This window comes from Platalea leucorodia (genome assembly GCF_965183815.1).
Source record: "Platalea leucorodia genome assembly, chromosome: 1".
Lineage (NCBI taxonomy): Eukaryota > Metazoa > Chordata > Aves > Pelecaniformes > Threskiornithidae > Platalea > Platalea leucorodia.
Genome location: NC_138823.1, coordinates 155,623,967 through 155,642,782, shown reverse-complemented (window position 1 = coordinate 155,642,782; position 18,816 = coordinate 155,623,967). Strand labels below are relative to the sequence as shown.

General features: G+C 34.7%; 1 protein-coding gene across 3 annotated transcripts in view; it reads left to right on the top strand.

The window, feature by feature from the left end:
* Window positions 1-18,459, top strand: part of PFKP (phosphofructokinase, platelet) — a 48,040-nt gene extending 29,581 nt beyond the window's left edge. The window contains exons 13-23 of one of the 3 annotated variants that reach the window (XM_082308373.1): window positions 472-618; window positions 1,479-1,549; window positions 1,984-2,071; window positions 3,005-3,157; window positions 9,000-9,152; window positions 12,855-13,019; window positions 14,135-14,196; window positions 15,192-15,303; window positions 16,518-16,617; window positions 17,263-17,368; window positions 17,959-18,459. In XM_082308373.1, the coding sequence (XP_082164499.1) occupies window positions 472-618; window positions 1,479-1,549; window positions 1,984-2,071; window positions 3,005-3,157; window positions 9,000-9,152; window positions 12,855-13,019; window positions 14,135-14,196; window positions 15,192-15,303; window positions 16,518-16,617; window positions 17,263-17,368; window positions 17,959-18,112 (1,311 nt within the window). In that variant the 3' untranslated portion in view covers window positions 18,113-18,459. The remainder of the gene's footprint in view (window positions 1-471; window positions 619-1,478; window positions 1,550-1,983; window positions 2,072-3,004; window positions 3,158-8,999; window positions 9,153-12,854; window positions 13,020-14,134; window positions 14,197-15,191; window positions 15,304-16,517; window positions 16,618-17,262; window positions 17,369-17,958) is intronic. The other 2 variants (XM_082308372.1, XM_082308371.1) reach the window with 2 other exon arrangements.
* Window positions 18,460-18,816: the final 357 nt, after the last annotated feature.

The following is an 18,816-nucleotide window of genomic DNA, read 5'->3' as shown; positions in this document are numbered from 1 at the left end:
TTAATTTAAAAGTTATCATCTGTTCCACTTTGCATGGTACTGATGATATACACCTAACTGCTATGGTGCTAGAATCAATTCCTACACTTTTCTTGCTATTCTGGGTGTCTTTGCAAAAAAACTTTGATAACATGAAACTGGTTGAATAAAGCAGAGTATTTTACGTTTCTTGAACCTAACTGAGCTAGAATATAAAAACCTGAGTAACTTAACCTGCAAACCAAATGAAAATGTGATAAAGTCTTATTTAAAAACAAACATTCTTTTTTTTAAGCTGTTTGTTTCTATGTGATATTCTGCAAATGGGGAAATATGTGTATGTATCTTCTAGTTAACTTTAAATTTTGGATGGTTTTAGGGGCTTTGAAATTTCCTTTCCTACATCCCAATATTTAACAACTGTGTATGATGGACAAATTAACCATGGTGTAGAGATTAAAGTGCTTATCAAATACTATTTTTCTCTTGCAGACTAATTTTAATGTGGCAGTTTTAAATGTTGGTGCCCCTGCAGCTGGAATGAATGCTGCAGTGAGGGCTGCAGTGAGAGTTGGCATAACTGAAGGCCATAAAATGTTTGCTGTCATTGATGGATTTGAAGGTTTTGCTAGAGGGAAGGTCAGTATTACATGTGTGGATTACATAGTAGTATGTACCCCATCCCACACCACCACCTTTGTTTATGTTCTTAGAAGGTACGTCCTGTCATAACTGTTGTGGGAATTGATTCTGTAAGTTCTTTTATTTCATAAGGATATATAAAACCCAAATTGTATTTCTCAATTATTCAAGTCTATAGATTAATTAATCTTAAGTGTTGCTAATCACATGCTGCAGAGCTACAAAACTAGTTCAGATGACTCCTACCTTCAAATTTTGGTCAGTGTTTAGCATATGGTAGGTTTTCCACAGACTAACACAACTGCTGATTCTGTGCGATGAGTTGTTGCATCTGTGCTCCTTCCCTATAAGAAAATTTGCAGTAGTGCTTGCTGAGGGAGAAAGCTTCCCCCCACCCCCCAGGTGAATTAGATTCTTCTGTTCCCTTGTTTTAACTGTTAAGCATCAGCTGGTATACTGAGGAGAAACTGGATACAAGACTTAGGATTTCTATGCCTAGCTGGAGCCATAAGTCCCAAAACTAACTTCGAAGACCTAGTTTGAGAGTTTTGTGTTTCACATTCAGTAGGAGAGGATGTGAAAACAAGATCATGATATGAAACAAGGAGGCAGGGTTCATCATGATCTGGAGGAAGAAAGAACAAATAGACAGAATGGAAAGGGATTGGTAAGAATTCAAGAGACATTAACCTCTTGATGCTGTTTTCTTTCTTTGCCAAGTTCATTTTTGGTGCTGTCTGTGCCCAACACCTTGTTCCAACAGCTTTACATTAAGTAGTACATGGTGTTTGCCGCATGTGAAGAGAAGTACTTGGATAATTACTTAACAGAATCTCCTTTTTTACTTTTATTCAAAGATAAAGGAAATCAGCTGGGGAGATGTTGGAGGCTGGACTGGTCAAGGAGGATCAATTCTTGGTACAAAACGGTAATGTCAATATTTTGCCAATTGATATGATGGATTCTGATATTTTGTATAACCAGTATATGATTCCATGTTATTTTCCTTCCACAGGATGTTTTAAGTCCTGATTTTTTTTTTTCCTTTTTAAATTGTTACATTCCAACTTGAGTATCTTTATAGTACTGTACCAGCTCTGAAGAGAGAATGAAAATGGGAGTCAGGGCCTCAACTTAAAAATTTCCTGGGGTCCTTACACTTAAAATTATTGCAAACCTGTAGTTTCTTTACAGTTGACGTGATTCTTACTGGTTGTCAGGAAGAATTATTTGTATGGATAAATATGTAAAATGAAAAATATTGCGTTAGCTGCTCAGTTTACTGTTTCACCTTAGTAATCGGTTCTTATTGCTTCAGAGTCTGTAAATTTTATTTTATTTTTTTTTTTTAATAATTTGTAGTACTCTTCCCGCAAAATATTTGGAGAAGATTGCTGACCAGATGCGCACTAACAACATTAATGCCCTTATGGTTATTGGTGGATTTGAGGTACACTGAAATGTCCAATTATGTATAAGTAGAGTAGAATTCCTAACAAAAGGGATAGACTTTTTTTTTTTTTTTTTTTTTTTTTAACCCAATCTTCATGTAAGGTTCATTTGGTTATAACTATATTTGATACTACACAAATAGCGTTTAGGATGAGAAATATTGTCAAGTTCAAGAGAAGTATTGTGGAAAGTTGACATTCAAGACAGTAACTAGTAACTAGTAAATGGATAAATAAGGTAAGATATCATGACAGTATTTTTGTATTAAAAAAAAAAAGAACTTCAGTAGTGCAAATTCCCATCTGTACTATATCAATACTTAGAACATACTTCCACAAGTAATTGCACTGTAGTCCCTTATTTAAGCCACTCTTTCTCACATAGTGCATTTCAAAATCTGTAATTGATCTAGAGAAATATTTTCTTTTTTTTCTCCGTATTTCATGTTAATTTCATTTTACCAAAATAATAAATTTTTTGAAATCTTGATTCAGGAAAGTATGTTGCCAACTCTTCCTAGAGAAGAACATACTTATTGCTTCTTGATAAGGAATGAATCATCCACTTTTCCCAACCTGTTAGACGTGGCCCTAGTTCAGGAATATTAAGATTTTAAATGAGGAGTAACAGTACCTGAAGATTGGGGAACTAGTTTGCAGTATGTTTGTGTTGTACAAAGCACTTTTTTGTCTAAATTATATATTCCCTTAAAAATGAATGTTCTATTTATTGTTTGTTTTCAAATGTGTACCTGTTTTTAATGCTTTCTTTTTTTTGTGTGTGTTAGATTTTAGTGGTTCCTTAATGCTTTGACTTGCTGAAGTGTGCTGTGGTAGAAATGGCTCCCCCTGTGGCCCTTTCCATTTTATTATTCCAACTTTGCCCTTGTTTTATTCATCCTAATTTTTCACCCAATGCCTGTGCCCAACAGGCGTACCTGGGACTTCTGGAATTGTCAGCTGCCCGAGAGAAATATGACGAATTCTGTGTTCCAATGGTTATGGTTCCTGCAACTGTATCCAACAATGTACCGGGTTCAGATTTCAGCATTGGTGCAGATACTGCTCTGAACACTATAACTGATGTAAGTCTATTCTGGTGTGTGCGCTTACTAACAAAGCAGTTCTGGTTAAAACTGACTAAATTGGCTAGAACTGGATATTTTTATAGACCAGAACTTTGGAAATGTAATCTGGAAAACGATACAGTTACTTGATATAGCCACATTCATGATACCTGTTTTAAAAAGAGAAGCTTTAGGATCCCAAATGCTTCCATTAGGTTTCCTCTGAAACTACAATGACCTGTAAATTTGTAAGCTACAAAATAAGAAGCCATATATCTATTGTATACGGAAGAAAGAAACATAAAGCTAAGACTTGAGGATCATTTGATGCACTGTAGAGGAAAAAATCCCTATTATATATAAAGTATCAGTATACCCAGCTGTAAAAAACACTGAGTGAATGTTGTTCTGTTCAGAAAGAGGTCATTGTTTATGTATGTAACATTTATTTCTCTAATAGAGAATGCAAGATCCATATTTCTCTAATAACAGGAATTACATGTATTCTACTAATAAACAGATTTTACAAAAAAAAGAATTAAGAAGTATTTTTAAAAAAATCACATCCAGAAATACGATGTAAATTAAAAATGGATCAATACTACATGCAGTTGGATAGACACAGCATTGTCAAACACCACACAAATTAAATTGTTAGGCATGCACATTTACAGTTCATCGGAATCACTTACGAAGCATTAATCCATCATACCTCTACTAAGAATAGCAATTCTGTTCCTATATATTCTGGTACAATTTTGTCTGTGAAACAATAACAGTAACAATACACTTCCATTTTTTTTTCTTTTCAGCATAATCTATGGATACATACGTATCTCAGATACAGTTGCAGAGTGTCCGTAGTTTAAAATGCAGCAAAGACGTAATAAAGCATTTGTATTCAAAATTGAATTTAAATTTTTACTTATAAAGAAGAAACAGAATTATTTCATAACTTGCTTACTGAATTACAATGAATTACCATATTATATTACAAGTTCCGCTTTCTGATTTTTGTCTCCAGCTATGTTGAAGCCAGAATGTAGAATTTTTTCACTGGTTGTATGTACTAAACTACATTTTAAAATGTGAAAAATAACAAGCACGGTGCTCATGTAAAGTGGGAAAAGAATTTCAAGTTGCTTTTGAAAATGAAATATCAGTTCTTCTATCATTTAGATGTATTTGAGGATTTTAATAATGATATTATTTTCAGAAATTTGAAGGATTTCTCAAATGCTATCAACTTCAAGAGCACTAACATAATTTTCACCTGTTTTTGTTTTTTACCATGCCAACATAAATATTTTTATCTTCAGCAAAATAAACCCTTCAGTTAGGAAACTTCAGTTTCCTTAACTATTGCCTTGAACAAGACTGTAAGCTAACTAAAATTGATCTTGAACGTATTCTTTATAGACAACTTAGGTTATAAATGTTGATGTTTCCAGTTCTGGTCAATAAAAATATCTCTCCAAAATGATTGGTCACAAATTAAGGTGAGTAAAATGATTGTGCATAACACCTACTTTTCTTCTTTTCTTTTCTTCTTAAGCTTTGTTTACCTAACTGGCTTCTTTTTATAGGTTATTTCAGGTAGAGTGGGATATATCACAGCCAGTCAGTCTCTTTCTCATTGTTGGTATATTTTGCTTTATACTTAGGTTTCTAGATATCATCCACCTTCATTAGATAATAAAATGTCAGTATCTCCAAATTTTAAATGCAGTAGTTGAAAACTTTTCAAACTGATATTTTTTTACTAATAGCTTTTGTCTTGTTTTTGCATTTTATGTTGCCTAAATTTTTCTCTGAAATCAATATGAAATGTAGTGGCTTTGCAAGATTTAGATTCAATTCAATGGCAGATTTATTTTTTTTTTCTTTTTTGGGAGGAAGGAGCAGACTTTTGTGTTGGGGAAAGATTTCTGCTTGGTATCTTTTCAGTTTTCTGCTCTGATTGATTGAACATGATTCACTAAAACCGATAATGAAAAATGTATGCTTTCATTCATGTGTTGTATGTTCAGATCAGGTTCAATAGTGATGATGCCTCCTATTAAATGTGACTGATAGCCTCAATACAAGTCATACAATTGACTGTGGTAAATGAAAGTAGCAAATGGACATGAATGTCTATTATATCTAGTTTATAGCATTTTTATTCCAGCTGCCACTATTAGGTCAATAAAAGCATCATAGTTTTCAATGCTCTCAGATTAGTACGTCTTACAAACACCAAAATGTCATCACACTTAGTTTTTTTGTGGTACTGTTCTTACTTCTATGTTCTTGACAATTTTTAGTAAGGTAAGTACATTTCTGTTGGGTAATGAGGACTTGTTAGTGTTTGGCATTACTAGACACTTGTCAATGTTAAGTTGTTTGAAACTTGTCAAGGCATGTAAATGGTACCTTGAGACATTTGCAGATAAAATGTGTTAAGATGCTGCATTTGAAAAGAAAAACAATAAAACCCAGGCCAACAGATACATAACATTTGAATGAGAGATTAGGCAAGAGTGTGCTTTTCCCAAAGTCACAGATAGTGGATGGTACACTTCTCAATAATTAGAATTTAGATTCTATAACAGATTCTATGACCCTCTTGAAATGCTCCAATTTTTCCATTTTTGTTTTAAAATACAGGCTTGTAATCAATAGAATAGTAGAATTTGGTTTGTTTTTTGAAGAGTGTTTCAAATTTATCTTCTGCTGTATTTTTCATTTCAGTTTTCAGAATATTAGTGAGAACAATTGTCAATGAAAACTCCACAATATAAAATATCTGGGGAAAGCTGGGGGTTTCTGTACCTGAAAAGAGTATGCTTAAGGCTTGTATATCTATATATACAAAATAAATTGTTTAGGATTGCAGGATAAGAACATGAACTTTGACTTTTCTGTGAAAAAAAGCATCAGTAAAATAACTACCATAATAAAAATACCTGTATTCTCAACTTCATGTTGCTAATCCAGTGAAATGAATAGAATATTATTTCAGATAGCAGACCTCTGGAATGTGACAACAAAGAAGTGTTATTTTTTTTCCTACATAACCATGAAGGATAGAAATTTCTTTTTGAATGGAAGTTGGATTACTTAATATTGATCAAAAAGAGGCATTAGCAATACATTTTGCAGGTGGAACTAAAAAGCAGAAACCCACTCTGTAATTAAGCAGAAAGAAAAAAAAGTTAGACTCTCTCGGCTACAGAACATGGAAAGAGAATGGAAAAGATGAAATTTTAATTTGAAAACAAAATCTACTGAGGACTAGAGGAAACTGATGGAAAGAGGAATAAACTGGAACAAGGTATGGAAGAATATTCATTGAATTTAGGAGATGTAGAAGTAAATGGGGAAATGAAAAGAAAAGGTATCGGCTAGAGATGGAGAAAAATAGAACCTGAAAAAGGTAGATGCTGAAACTCTAATGTGTTTCTTTGAGAATCCGCCTTTTCCTTTCATCAAAGGAAAGGAGGTATAGGTTGATCACTTGGTTTTGTGAGAAAAGAATAGCAAACAGCCACAAGAAAACCCTGTCTCGCTGAGAAGCCAATAAAGCTACAGTTAGATTGCGTTAATGCAGTCTCCATGCAGTTTCCTTGAAAAACACAGACTCCTGTACCCTCCCAGTGCTGGTACTAGCATATGTGGCTCCATGTTAGTCTGAACTAGGAAGCTGAAAATTAGCCTGGCCAAGCTAGCTAACCAATTAAATTATCATCCAGTTCAGTCCTAGCAACAGCTGGATGTGGAGCTAGGGCAGTAAATCACCCCTTTCAATACCCATTTACATTTAGATCAACATAAAGTCAACAAACGACAGTCTTTGCTTGACTGCATGTATTTTTATAAGGCATCCTTGGTTATGGCAATACCCTTTTTAATAACACAAATATAATAAAAGGGTGTGAAATGACTAAACCATTTTATTGACATAGTACAGTAGCCCTATATGATCTTACTGTAGAACTTATTAAAAAAAATTGTAAAGCAATTATTAAAACCACCAATCACTTGTTTACCCTTTGTAATTATTAAGTGACCCTTTATTGAAAGCATTTTCATGTTTTGCTGCAGTGATGCGAAGATGTTGCATATAATCATCTAATGCTCATGCTTGGTGAAGGTACAGTCTTTGGATATGTTTGCTGAAATCACTTGCATCAAATAAAATGGCAATATTTAATGCAAGTAAAACATATCTTAACTGCATCTTAACATATCATAAATCCAGACTAACCAATTGTGTTAGTTGTTGCTCTAAATCTCCCTTCAACTTGGTTTCCCAGAAGTCTCAATATAAAACTTTTTAGAGAAACTCATGTTTTGCAGATCTCCAGGAAGCCATGTGGTTTTACCAAACCACCGTGACTCAATGTATGTCTTTATTTTTCAGTAGAAATAAAAATTCGAAGCCTGGCTGAACTGAGTTGGGCTATGCAATTACTGACATTCTCTCGGTTAAGTGTAATCCACTCAAAACATGGAAAAAAAAAAAAAAATTGTTGCTCTTCTGGCTATGCTGCTTCTCAGAGCTACAGGTCTGAAAGTGCGGTCTTTTAGATTATATTTCAGACTTAAACTGGAAATGCATCCTAGCACTGAGCTTAATTGAAAGTTGATCTTATGAAATACATGAGATAGGCTTTAGAAAGTCAGTTTGCACTTCAAACACCTACTGTCATATGTCCTGTCCTCTCACTGAACAGGATCTGCTTTATCTAGGAAAAAAATCTAGAGAGCAGAACTCTTGCAGGTGAATTTTTTTCCCATCACTTTCTCATAAGTTATTTACTTAAATGAGTCACTGTATAGATATTTGTGGAGATAGCTTGATAGCTATCTAATAATTTGATCTGCAATAGTTTGCCTCTGTGAACTGATGTGAGAAATTGAAAAGATGAGACTTCTGTGAACATCAGTCCTTTCTGGGAGAAAGAGATTAAGAAAAACATAGCATACTATGTAATCAGGCTGTCTTGTGGAGAGTCATTACATAGGCAGTTTGAAAAATTGCCACACATCATGAGAGATGCTGATTAGTTTAGATTAGGAAGAATTGGAATAATGTAACTAAAAAAATATGTTTACTGACTTAAAACAGCTGCACAATCTTAACCTTTAAGTAGTATTTTGACATCTATTAGGAACACCTAATCCTTTTCACACGATGATTTATTTTGTAGTGTTTGGAATCTTCCCAAGGACCTACACCTGATTTTCAAAGAATCTTTGAACTATACTTGCAAACTTTATTAACTCATCCATGTGCACATATTCCTGGATTTTTCTGGGCCTGTGTCCAGTCTATGTGCATAGGGGCAGATGTGTGATGTTGATAGAATCTTGGAAGGCATAGGCAAAATTTTTTTTTTTCTTTTTTCTCGGTGGAAATAGATGTGTGTCTCGACTTTAGAGGATAACATAGTTTTTAAAAAAGCAGCTTTCTTTAAGCGTTTCCTTCAAATTGTAGGTGTTCTACTACTTAACTTTCTAAACTCCTTAACATGTATCAAACTTTGTTCTTTAAGTGGTTTCTTGTGGAATGATTTCCAGTCTACCTTTATGCTGTCTTTTTCTGCCCAACTGCTTCAGACCTCTATACTGTGCACACTTCACATTCACTCGGTATTAACTTGCACTAATCTTCTGCATTTCTTCAAAGAGCATTGTGCCAATGCAACCCCAGTGCACTGTTGTGGTATGTACAGGATATCCCCCCCAAATAATCTCACCAATTGTATTTACTTGGGCCAATGGACAGCCAAATTTACCATCACACGCAAGGAGTCATTAGCAGAGCAATCCAAAGACACGGAATGTATCACTCATACTTGTACCACTGCTTCAGGCCTATGAAAGTTGTCTGCAGCTACACGAGGCACGTTCCCGCTTTGAGGAGTTTTGCGTACCTATCTGTGTGTTGCCTGCTACTATTAGCAACAATGTGCCAGGCACAGACTTTAGCATTGGTGCTGACACTTCCTTGAATGCTATTGTGGAGGTAAGACTGCATATCTTTTAAAAGTTAAGATGATAAAATGCGTAAGCTGAGGATACCTAAAGACCTTGAAATGTCTAGTTTTCTAAAATAATTCATTTACTGTGTTTTTTTAATGTTTTATAGTTAAGAAGTTTTCCAAGACTGATTAAAGATTAACCTAATAAAAATAAATTATGTTGAATGTTTAACTCTTGGGGACTCTGTTTTGTTATCCAAGACTGATGCATTAGTGCTTAGGACATTTGCTTTTACTGAGAATAAAATATTTTGCTTGCTTTGATTTTTTTTTTTTTTTTTTTTTTTTAATCTTACACAGCTCCTCGGCACTACTTAGGTGAAAGAAGAAAGCACATGTTTTATAAATAAATGCCACATTTATTGTGTGGGCTAATGACTGAGCTCAGTGCAGCAGAGCATTTTAAGTACATGGTTAACACTAAACACATGAATAATCCCATAGACTGCATTAGGCTTAACATACATTAAGTGCCTATAAATGCATGCATAGTACAAGCAGTTAAGTCTGTCACTGATGCTAACTAAACAGTGTGAGGCCAGAACTTGCTATGAATGAGTTTTCCATTTCAGTCAGAATAATCAGTTTACTAGTTTTAGTCTTCCGTAGCTTTTCCCCGTGAGTACAACTGCTGTAGGAACTCTTTAAGTTCTTTCCTATCCTATCGAGTCTGCTGTAGCTGCAGCAAAGGGAACTGAGTTGAGGTCTAATGCAAACAAATGAGTAAACGGCTGAACAGCTCTGGGTTTTATCAAACCCCTCATTATCAATCCATATAACTAATTATGAAGTAATTGGCCAAGAAAGTCAGACTGCAGATCCAGGGGGTTGAGAAATGCAGCTTTGTTTTCCTGCTCTGATAGAGTGTTATTTATTTATATAGAGTGAAAAAGCTGCAGTAGACAACTGAAAGAGCTGTGTCAGAATGTATTACGGCTTGGTCTTTGGGAGATGCAATACAGCATCCCTGAGGTGAAGACAACCTAAGATGTAGTGTGGACAAATTGTAGCAATACATTCGTAGGCAGGACAAAGTTGATTTTGCCACTTCATTAGCTGCTTCCCCCTTACCTACTTCTATAAATGTCAGGCTAAGTCTGCCAATTATGATTTCTAACAGTGATGCACCCGTAAAAGCGGAAACGTGAAAACAATGGGGAAAAAAAATGATCGTATATTTTGCTGCTTCCTTTTATTTCACTGTTTTTATTATTAATTTTAATTGCAATTTGTACAGCTTACAGTAATGCTCTCAGCAAAAAATAAAATAAAAATGGTTATATCTGTTGAATTTCATTATGGTTAGAATGTTTAGTTTATTCTAAAAATAGAACACTGTTGATTTGGTGAAGTTTAGAGTATCATATTTTTCACGACAGTGGCTCAGTTCATATGAAAGCCCAACTGGCAATGGAATTCCAAAGAATACTCCAAAAAGAGTCACCATGCCTCCACGTTTAAAACTTCTGAAACCCACATCAGGCATTTGAACTTTGGCCTTTCTAGCCTATGGAGTAGTATATGAATTATTGATTCTTTAAAATCCATCTGTGACATTTTTGCATTTGGGTATTTCTGTCACAGTCATTCTGAGAGAGCAAGAAGAGTAGAAAGTTTCTACTATGTCTCTTGTATAGTCAAGAATAGAAATCCTTCTAAATAAATCTAAAGTGAGTAATCCCAAAAGCAATTAATGATTTGCATCCTTGCTTAGAGCTTCTCAAAAGGCAGAAAATTTCATTCTACTACCAGCAGCTGGAAAACTTTTTTAGAAAGCTTAACATTTACAGATCTTTTAAGTCTCTCAAAATGAAGGAAATCTTTGCATGTGTATTTATTTCTTCGGTGTCTAAAGCCAAGATTTTTTATATCATAATCTAAACACATAGTATCCATCCAGTTCCAGGCAGCTTTTTTAAAATGAGTTACCATTGGTTCAGTGTTGCATCTGCCACTATTAAAAGTAAAAGCATCATTTTGAAAAGCTGATGAAGTTCAATGTAGGCTTTTGTGATGTAGTTTGTTATGGGGATACATCCTGCTTAGGATAACAGAATATCAATCCATATTTTGAATAAATTAATGTGAATTCTGCGCTTGTGTGTGTATATATGTGTGCGTGTGTGTATGTATACACATAACAAGCACATATGCAAATATATAAATAAAATATGTATAAATTAAATTACACGTATCTCTTGGTAGCTGGACCTAAATAAATGCATACACTGTTTTTAGTTCTTCAGTGCATTAAACCTTATGATGTTAGAAGTTCTAGTCTTTTATTATTTTAAGTTTTCTCATGTATCAATTCATTATTTGTTTTGTGGTCTGTTAGGTATATTTTTAAAGACCATATTGCTCACAATCTTAATTTCAGCTTGAAGTATTATTTTCAGTTAGCTGAATGAAGGTTCTGGTTGTAAATATCTGTGACACAGAAATACTTCAAATATTACAGCATCTTCAGTTACTCATTCAGCACATCAGTAAGGCACAGGGATGTTTTTAGCGTTATCATAATTCCGGTTTCAAGGTGACAAACTTCCCAGGTACTTTTATTTCTCATTTTTACTAAACAGAACTTGTGTAGGGACAGTACATCAGTTTTGCAAAATGTCTTGTCACCAAGTCTGATATAACCTATTTTTTTTTTAAGACAATGAAGGAAATATTGTCTTTTTCTTTCTACTCTTTGCTTTCTGAAAGGAAGATACAGTATCTCATGACTTTAAAATAACTTTGAAGGGTAGAAAAACTCACTCTAGGAAGTGAGAGTTTGTCAGATAGCTTTTTGAGTATTATTAAAACCTGGAGATGCATAGTAACCTAGTTCCTAGGTTTCTATATTTTCCTAAGTTTCTCTGTTTTCCTAAATTTTCTAAGTCCTACCACACTGGAGATTTTTCTCTGTTATATTCTCAGTCTCTTAGGCAGCTCTAATAAATAGCAGTGTTGATTGGCGGCATGTAAGCAACATCTCTTTGTAGAGAACATTTCTTATGCTGGTCAGAGTAAGGTGCAAGTGGAGGTTGCAGTCTTTTTGTAGTAAGTATGTACCTATTAATAAAAAAACCAAAAACATTAAAAAAAGAAGTTCCAGTAGTGCTTGAAAGAATTATATTTATGTGGATATAATTATTGGAGAGTAAACAATATGGCAGTGCATGCTCAGGACTTAAGTTTAAGAAACTGTAACTGTTAAGTATGGTTGGGAATGCAGTGAATTTTAAAATCAATACTAAGAAGAAATAAACTCTTCAGTAATGAACAGAGTTAAAGCAAAGAAGAGAAACTTACTCATACCAGAGCTGATTAAAAAGCTCCCTTGTATCATTTGTATCTCTGTTAGAAAACTACCACAACTTTTAATTCCATGCACAAACCAAAATTAGTTCTTGTTTTACTTGTTCTAGTGTTTGCAGGAAACAAATAAATGAGAGTTGATAGTAGCAAAACATTTTGTTTTGACTGTAGTGTTCAGTGTATTATTTATAAGAATTACTTTATTTGGTAGTTATTATAGTTAAATGGGTTATGCTATGTTGGAACTTTTAAGGATGTGGTTTTTTTATAAATTCTTTAAACTTTTTTACTAATAAGTGACATAAAATTGCATGACATATAATAACATAGAAATTCAGACTTTTTTTAATTTAAACTTACAATATCTTGTCTTTGATTAGACATGTGATCGCATCAAACAGTCGGCCAGTGGTACCAAGCGTCGTGTATTCATCATTGAGACCATGGGGGGTTACTGTGGTTATCTGGCTAATATGGGGGCCCTTGCGGCAGGAGCTGATGCTGCTTATATCTTTGAAGAACAGTTTGATATTCGAGAGCTCCAGGTATACAGCATTAGAAATATTTTCCTCATTTTTAAGTAGATCCTAAAATTGTTGTACATATATAGCATAATGTGTGTATTTGAAGTAGGCTTACGTTACAAAAAACCCAGATGTTTAGGTTGTATCTAAAAGCTACATTTGTCAGTAGCACTTTCATATAATGCCAGTTCTTATGCCATATTATATAAAGGAACATATACCAGTTATTCTTGTCATTGGATTCAGTTAACTGACAAAATTATTGTATTAGTCATTAAGCACTACTAGGTGAATTGTTTCATTTTGATTCTTCTGATTGAAATTCAAATTACATGTAAATGAACAGACCTGGGCATTATTAAAAAGAAAAACAAAAATAGGGAAAAAAAGAAATTCCTTTTCCATTGTGTTAGACGGCTATTCATGTCAAGAGCTGAACAGTGTGTAAGGTGTATTAGATACTGACTTTGATACCACAAGTATTCAGAGCACATTTGGAGATGTTACTAAAATAAAGATCTCGGGCTTTAAGGATTACAGATCAGGGTGTAAGCTGATACGAAACTTGTCCACTGTGAGTCTTTTACACTTCTGAGGTAGTTGGTGCTGGCTGCAGTCATGGACAAATACAAAGCTAAACAGATAAAAATTTCCTGAAAGGAAAAGAGGTGTGAAATGAATTGTAATTCCTCCCCACTCATTTCTCAGTGGCGTGTACTCTTCATGTCATATATGGGAGTACCAGCACAGCACTACATCACTGTATCCATAACAGGACTTTGGCAAGGACTGGAAGTAAGGGCAAGATATGGGATCTTTTGTGGCAATTTCTGTATTTTTATGTATATGGACATTATCCAATTTGGTGCTATACCAAATATAACACACAAAAAAGCAACTTTGTGTTGCTATTAAAATCAATTATTTGTGACATGGAGGAAGGAAGTTAGTTTTAACCCAAGATGAATAGCCATACACAATATATTATCCTGGATCTCCAAAAAACTGCTGATTATTTGAATTTGCACGTAATATTTAATGTGGAATACTTTACGGAAGTTCTCAGGATACGTAAGCTCATTAAAGTTGTTTTAGAATTCTGTATGGCTTGTTAAAAATGCTTTTGTTGTTTCTAGGCTAACGTGGAACACTTGACTGAGAAAATGAAAACCAGTATCCAGCGTGGTCTAGTGCTGAGGTAAGCAAAAGTAGTTTTAATAGATGGCATCAGTGATGCTGAGCACTTAGAGTCAAGCAGGCTGTTAAGACACTCTATATTCCTTGATTATTCCTTTAGCATGAGATTTTTACTAAAGCTGTAGCTCCAGAAGGCAAGTCTGGGAGCTGTCTGGATGCTCAAGTCCAAAACTTCCTTATTTCCATGTAAATATATTTGCTCTACGATCTAATGTTTTATGCTATTTTCAGCCTATTTTCTCATTGGTTTGTCTTTTATTGTAGATTCTTTCTTACTAAAGATAGTGTGAAAACTAGCATACATGTGTACACAGAATAGTATGGCCTTTACTATAAAAATTCTACCTAGATTTTAGGAGATAACGCAGAATAAAATATCTTTCAAAAATCAAAACACTTAAAATGGTGATTAGCATGTTTTAAAATTATACCTTTTTAGGCAGCACGAATCAGACTATAGCTTCTCTCTTTGTTGAGCGTTTATTTTCAGTATGCCAAATAGCGAAGGACTGAAAAATGAATACCACAATAAATTATATGAGGATACCATTATGTTCGTTCAAGTTCTACTAGTTATATGACTAGGGTGAAAAAATATCCTACATTTACAATATTGGTAAGGAACAGCCTAAGGTGCTATTCATTGTCCATGCTTTTATAAAGGGCAAAATGACACTGGATGTCAATAACTTTTTGTTTTAATGCAGTTTTTCCTCTGCATAATGAACTTGCCAGACCTAAAGCGATATTTTTCACTACCTTATTCAACAATGGATTCCCAATGACCTGCCAGTGATGTCAGTGTAGTAAAAGTGATGCAGACTTCAAAATAATGAGCACGTTACATGAAAATGAACATATGTGATTAGATGAAAATATCCAAGCCATGATTACCGTTATCAAGAAAATGGGAAAACATTTGTCATTCCGTAGCTGTAAAGACATCCACTACTTACCAGTAAATTTGCTAACTGTATCTGGCCTTAATTGTTACAGAAATGAGAACTGCAATGAGAACTACACAACTGACTTCATTTATCAGCTGTATTCTGAAGAAGGAAAAGGAGTGTTTGACTGTCGAAAAAATGTATTGGGCCACATGCAGCAGGTAAAAATGACCTTAAAATTACAGACAAGCTTAATTTGTATGAACAAAGAGCATACAGTATTCAAGCATTTCAAGCAAGTCTGACTCGGGATTAAAGAAAAAAAAAATGTGGATTTTTGTTCATAGGTAACTCGGAAGTTTTTGTTAGGATTATAGTTTATTGCAATTCCTTCTTAAAAATCTAGGAAAAAAGATGCATTAGATTCTTAATGATGTTCATTTTAATTCCTCTCTTGTCTATATCAATAAACAATGACACTTTTTTAATAGATAATACAGCTATCTTATTAGTATTGTAATACATCCTTAGAACACACTTATCTGCCCATCGGTAATGTATCTGGCTTCTGGACCCTGGAAGAGATGAGATTTCATTAAGAAAATACGTGCAGATGGATTGTTCTTGTAAAAGAGACAGTAGTGAGCTACTCCTTGCAGTCTTTGTACCTTGCATCTCTTTATCTCACTGTACTGCTTGTTAGTGGGCAAATAGTAAGTTTCTAATTTGGCTACACTAAGCACCAAGACTGAGGTAGAGTAAAAAATACATGTAGAGCCAAATTTCTCAAGTACTAGTAGTGAAACGCTTGGCTTTCCTTTTAAGTCATTTCAAGTTGTATGTATATTCCCCTTACTCAAGTATTTTTAGATTCTTCAGCACTGAGGTTGACACTTTCTGCATAAAATTTAGCAAAGTTTATTTTGAAGGTGAAGACCAGCATTAGTCAAACAATCTGCTTGGAAATATTTGGAACTACTTCACACATGATTTTAGTCCCATTTGCTGCATTGAAAATGCACAGAAAAGTCAGACTTCCCAGACTTCCTAGATTACAGAGTCAGCACTGACACCTCTCCTTCGACATTTTCCTCATTTATATTATACTGAAACCGGGTTGCCCCATGGCAGTCTGAGAGCTGGGCAGTGCTTAATGATCAGCACTAAGGGGAAGCGGAAGAAAGGGAAAACAGTGCCCTCCATTCATCTAAGTGAACAGTAATATTGATTCAATGAGAATTCTAGATGTGCTTAACACAAATTTTACATGTTTTAGCTTGATTTGTGTGGTGGGGGTTTGGTTTGTTTGTTCTTCTAAGTGGGGGAAATGGAGATAAGAGGTAGAGCAGGCCATTAACAGAGATGACTGATAAAATAAAAAGACACAAATACTGGTGTGATAACTAAACTAACCCACAGTTAAATTCTCACACAGGGTGGTGCACCTTCACCATTTGATAGAAACTTCGGGACAAAAATTTCTGCAAAAGCTATGCAGTGGATCTCCAAAAAACTGAAAGAAACCTACCGAAAAGGTGCAGAAATATCTGGTGCCATCTCTTGTTACTGTCTTGGGCTAGCTATCAGTATAGAAGACTGCTGTACTACAAACATGAATGTGTATTAGTTTGTTAGTCAACATACTTCTTCCCCTCTTGATTATGTTTTTATTGTTCAGTAGTGCCTTGCTATGCTTCCTACTGTAAGAAGATTTCCCCTCGAGTGAGGTCAATAATTCAGATAGCTGTTTTCTTATGTTTCTTCAAAAAATGCTAGTGTGATTGCAGTTTTTCATGGAATTGATGGTTACATAGTTACATCTGTTCTTCCTTTTTGTTTCATGGTGGCTACATGGGAGACAGAAGAAGGTAATATATGTCTTCTTCGGGCATTTTTGTAAAGCACTATTTACTAAAATCTAATTTAAAATTGGTTGTTAAAATTCAGTTTTATTGTTACTTAATTACACTGTATTTTCATTGCTAATCACCAAAGCTAAATTAAAAAAGTGAAGATCTCCTAACCCTATTAAAGTACTAATTGATGTTTTATCATTACATTAAATATTCAGTAACTGAAATTAAGCTACTGTAAGCTCCCTGTTCAATTTAATTACAGAAAGAGTATTTGCCCTTACAAGTGTGAGTAAGAAAGATGCTGAATTATTTCATTCTTTTTAGGAAAAGTATTTGCCAATACCGATGACTCAGTTTGTTTGCTGGGAATGCGGAGACGGAACCTTGTTTTCCAACCGGTGGCTGAGCTTAAGAATGAAACAGACTTTGTGTACGTATCCGCTGCTTACATTTTAAACATCTCAAGACAAGCTTCCTCTCACCACATCAAACGAGCATCTTCACAGTGCTGACACACAGCATTTGTTGTTGGTTTATTCCACTTTTGTCTTCGGCTTGTATTCAGCCAGTGATTCACTTTGATTGTTCACTTGTCTTTTCTAACAACTCCCTTCATCCTCCTTATACTTGGAAATCTCTTGTTATGAATTCTGGGACTCCACTGTCCTTTTAAATAATGTTCTCATTGTCACATCATCATTGTCTTGCTCTAATGCCTAGAATTACTTTACTTTTGGTAACCAATAATAACAATAATAACAACAACTAATACCCAATTTGGTATTATATTTACATATATGGATATCTTTATAGTAAAATCGATTCGTTCCGCCAGTATTCTGTCCTTATTTCTCCCCATTTTGGGACGGTGTTTACATCCCATCATAACAATATCTGATCCTATTTATAAGGCAGGCCATTACTGTTAGTGTTGTCAAATGGCCTACAAAATGTGTTTGTCTTAGCTACCCAGTAAATCACCTTATCTTTTATTTTGTTCCCACCACACCTCTTACACAGACACAGGATTCCCAAGGAGCAATGGTGGCTGAAGCTGCGACCACTGATGAAAATCCTGGCCAAGTACAAGACTAGTTACGACGTTTCAGATTCAGGCCAGCTGGAGCATGTCGCTATGCACAGCCCAAAGGAAGCAGAAACCGGAGCCATCTAAAGACATCACTTTTAGATTATTGTAATAGATGCACATTGTGAGTAACAATGCTTTAGAATCGTTACAGCTTTGTTTTGTAACGTTTAAATTATTGTACCAGCACTTTATGTGAAAGAAGGCATTCAGATGTCACACAGATTTTGTCCTGTATTTGTGTTATGTTTGAAACAAACCCTAGCATCTAATAGCTAAGCACCATTTACTGATACTACCCTTTAACAGTAAGTGCGACACCGCTCTATGCACTCTGTAAGTTACTCATCTACTGCACTTTGTTTCGGAGTACTTACACCCAAAAAATAAGTGTAGATGGCTAGCTTTATGTTGAGTTACAGAATGTGCTTAATGTATCTGAAGTGAAATAAAGTACTGTTGCAAATATCATGAGTGACTTGTTGGAAATTGTATTCACCTGCTTTTAAACAACTGGGGGAATAATGCTTCGTGAAGGAAAAAAGCACCTGCCCTTTTCCTTCCCTAACCACACAGGAAGGATTCACAGCAGAGCAAGCTGCTTTGTGCTGCTTCTTCAGGATTAGGCCAGAACTCTGACTCCTTTCTCCTTGTACAGGGATGATGATAGTATTTTTCGGGGGGCAGGGGGAGTGTTAACAACTTGAGATTCAGAAGGTTAAGTTGAACTTAAAATACACTGTACACTGATTCAGTAGTGATTTGCTCACTATGCTGCAATTCAGTACAAA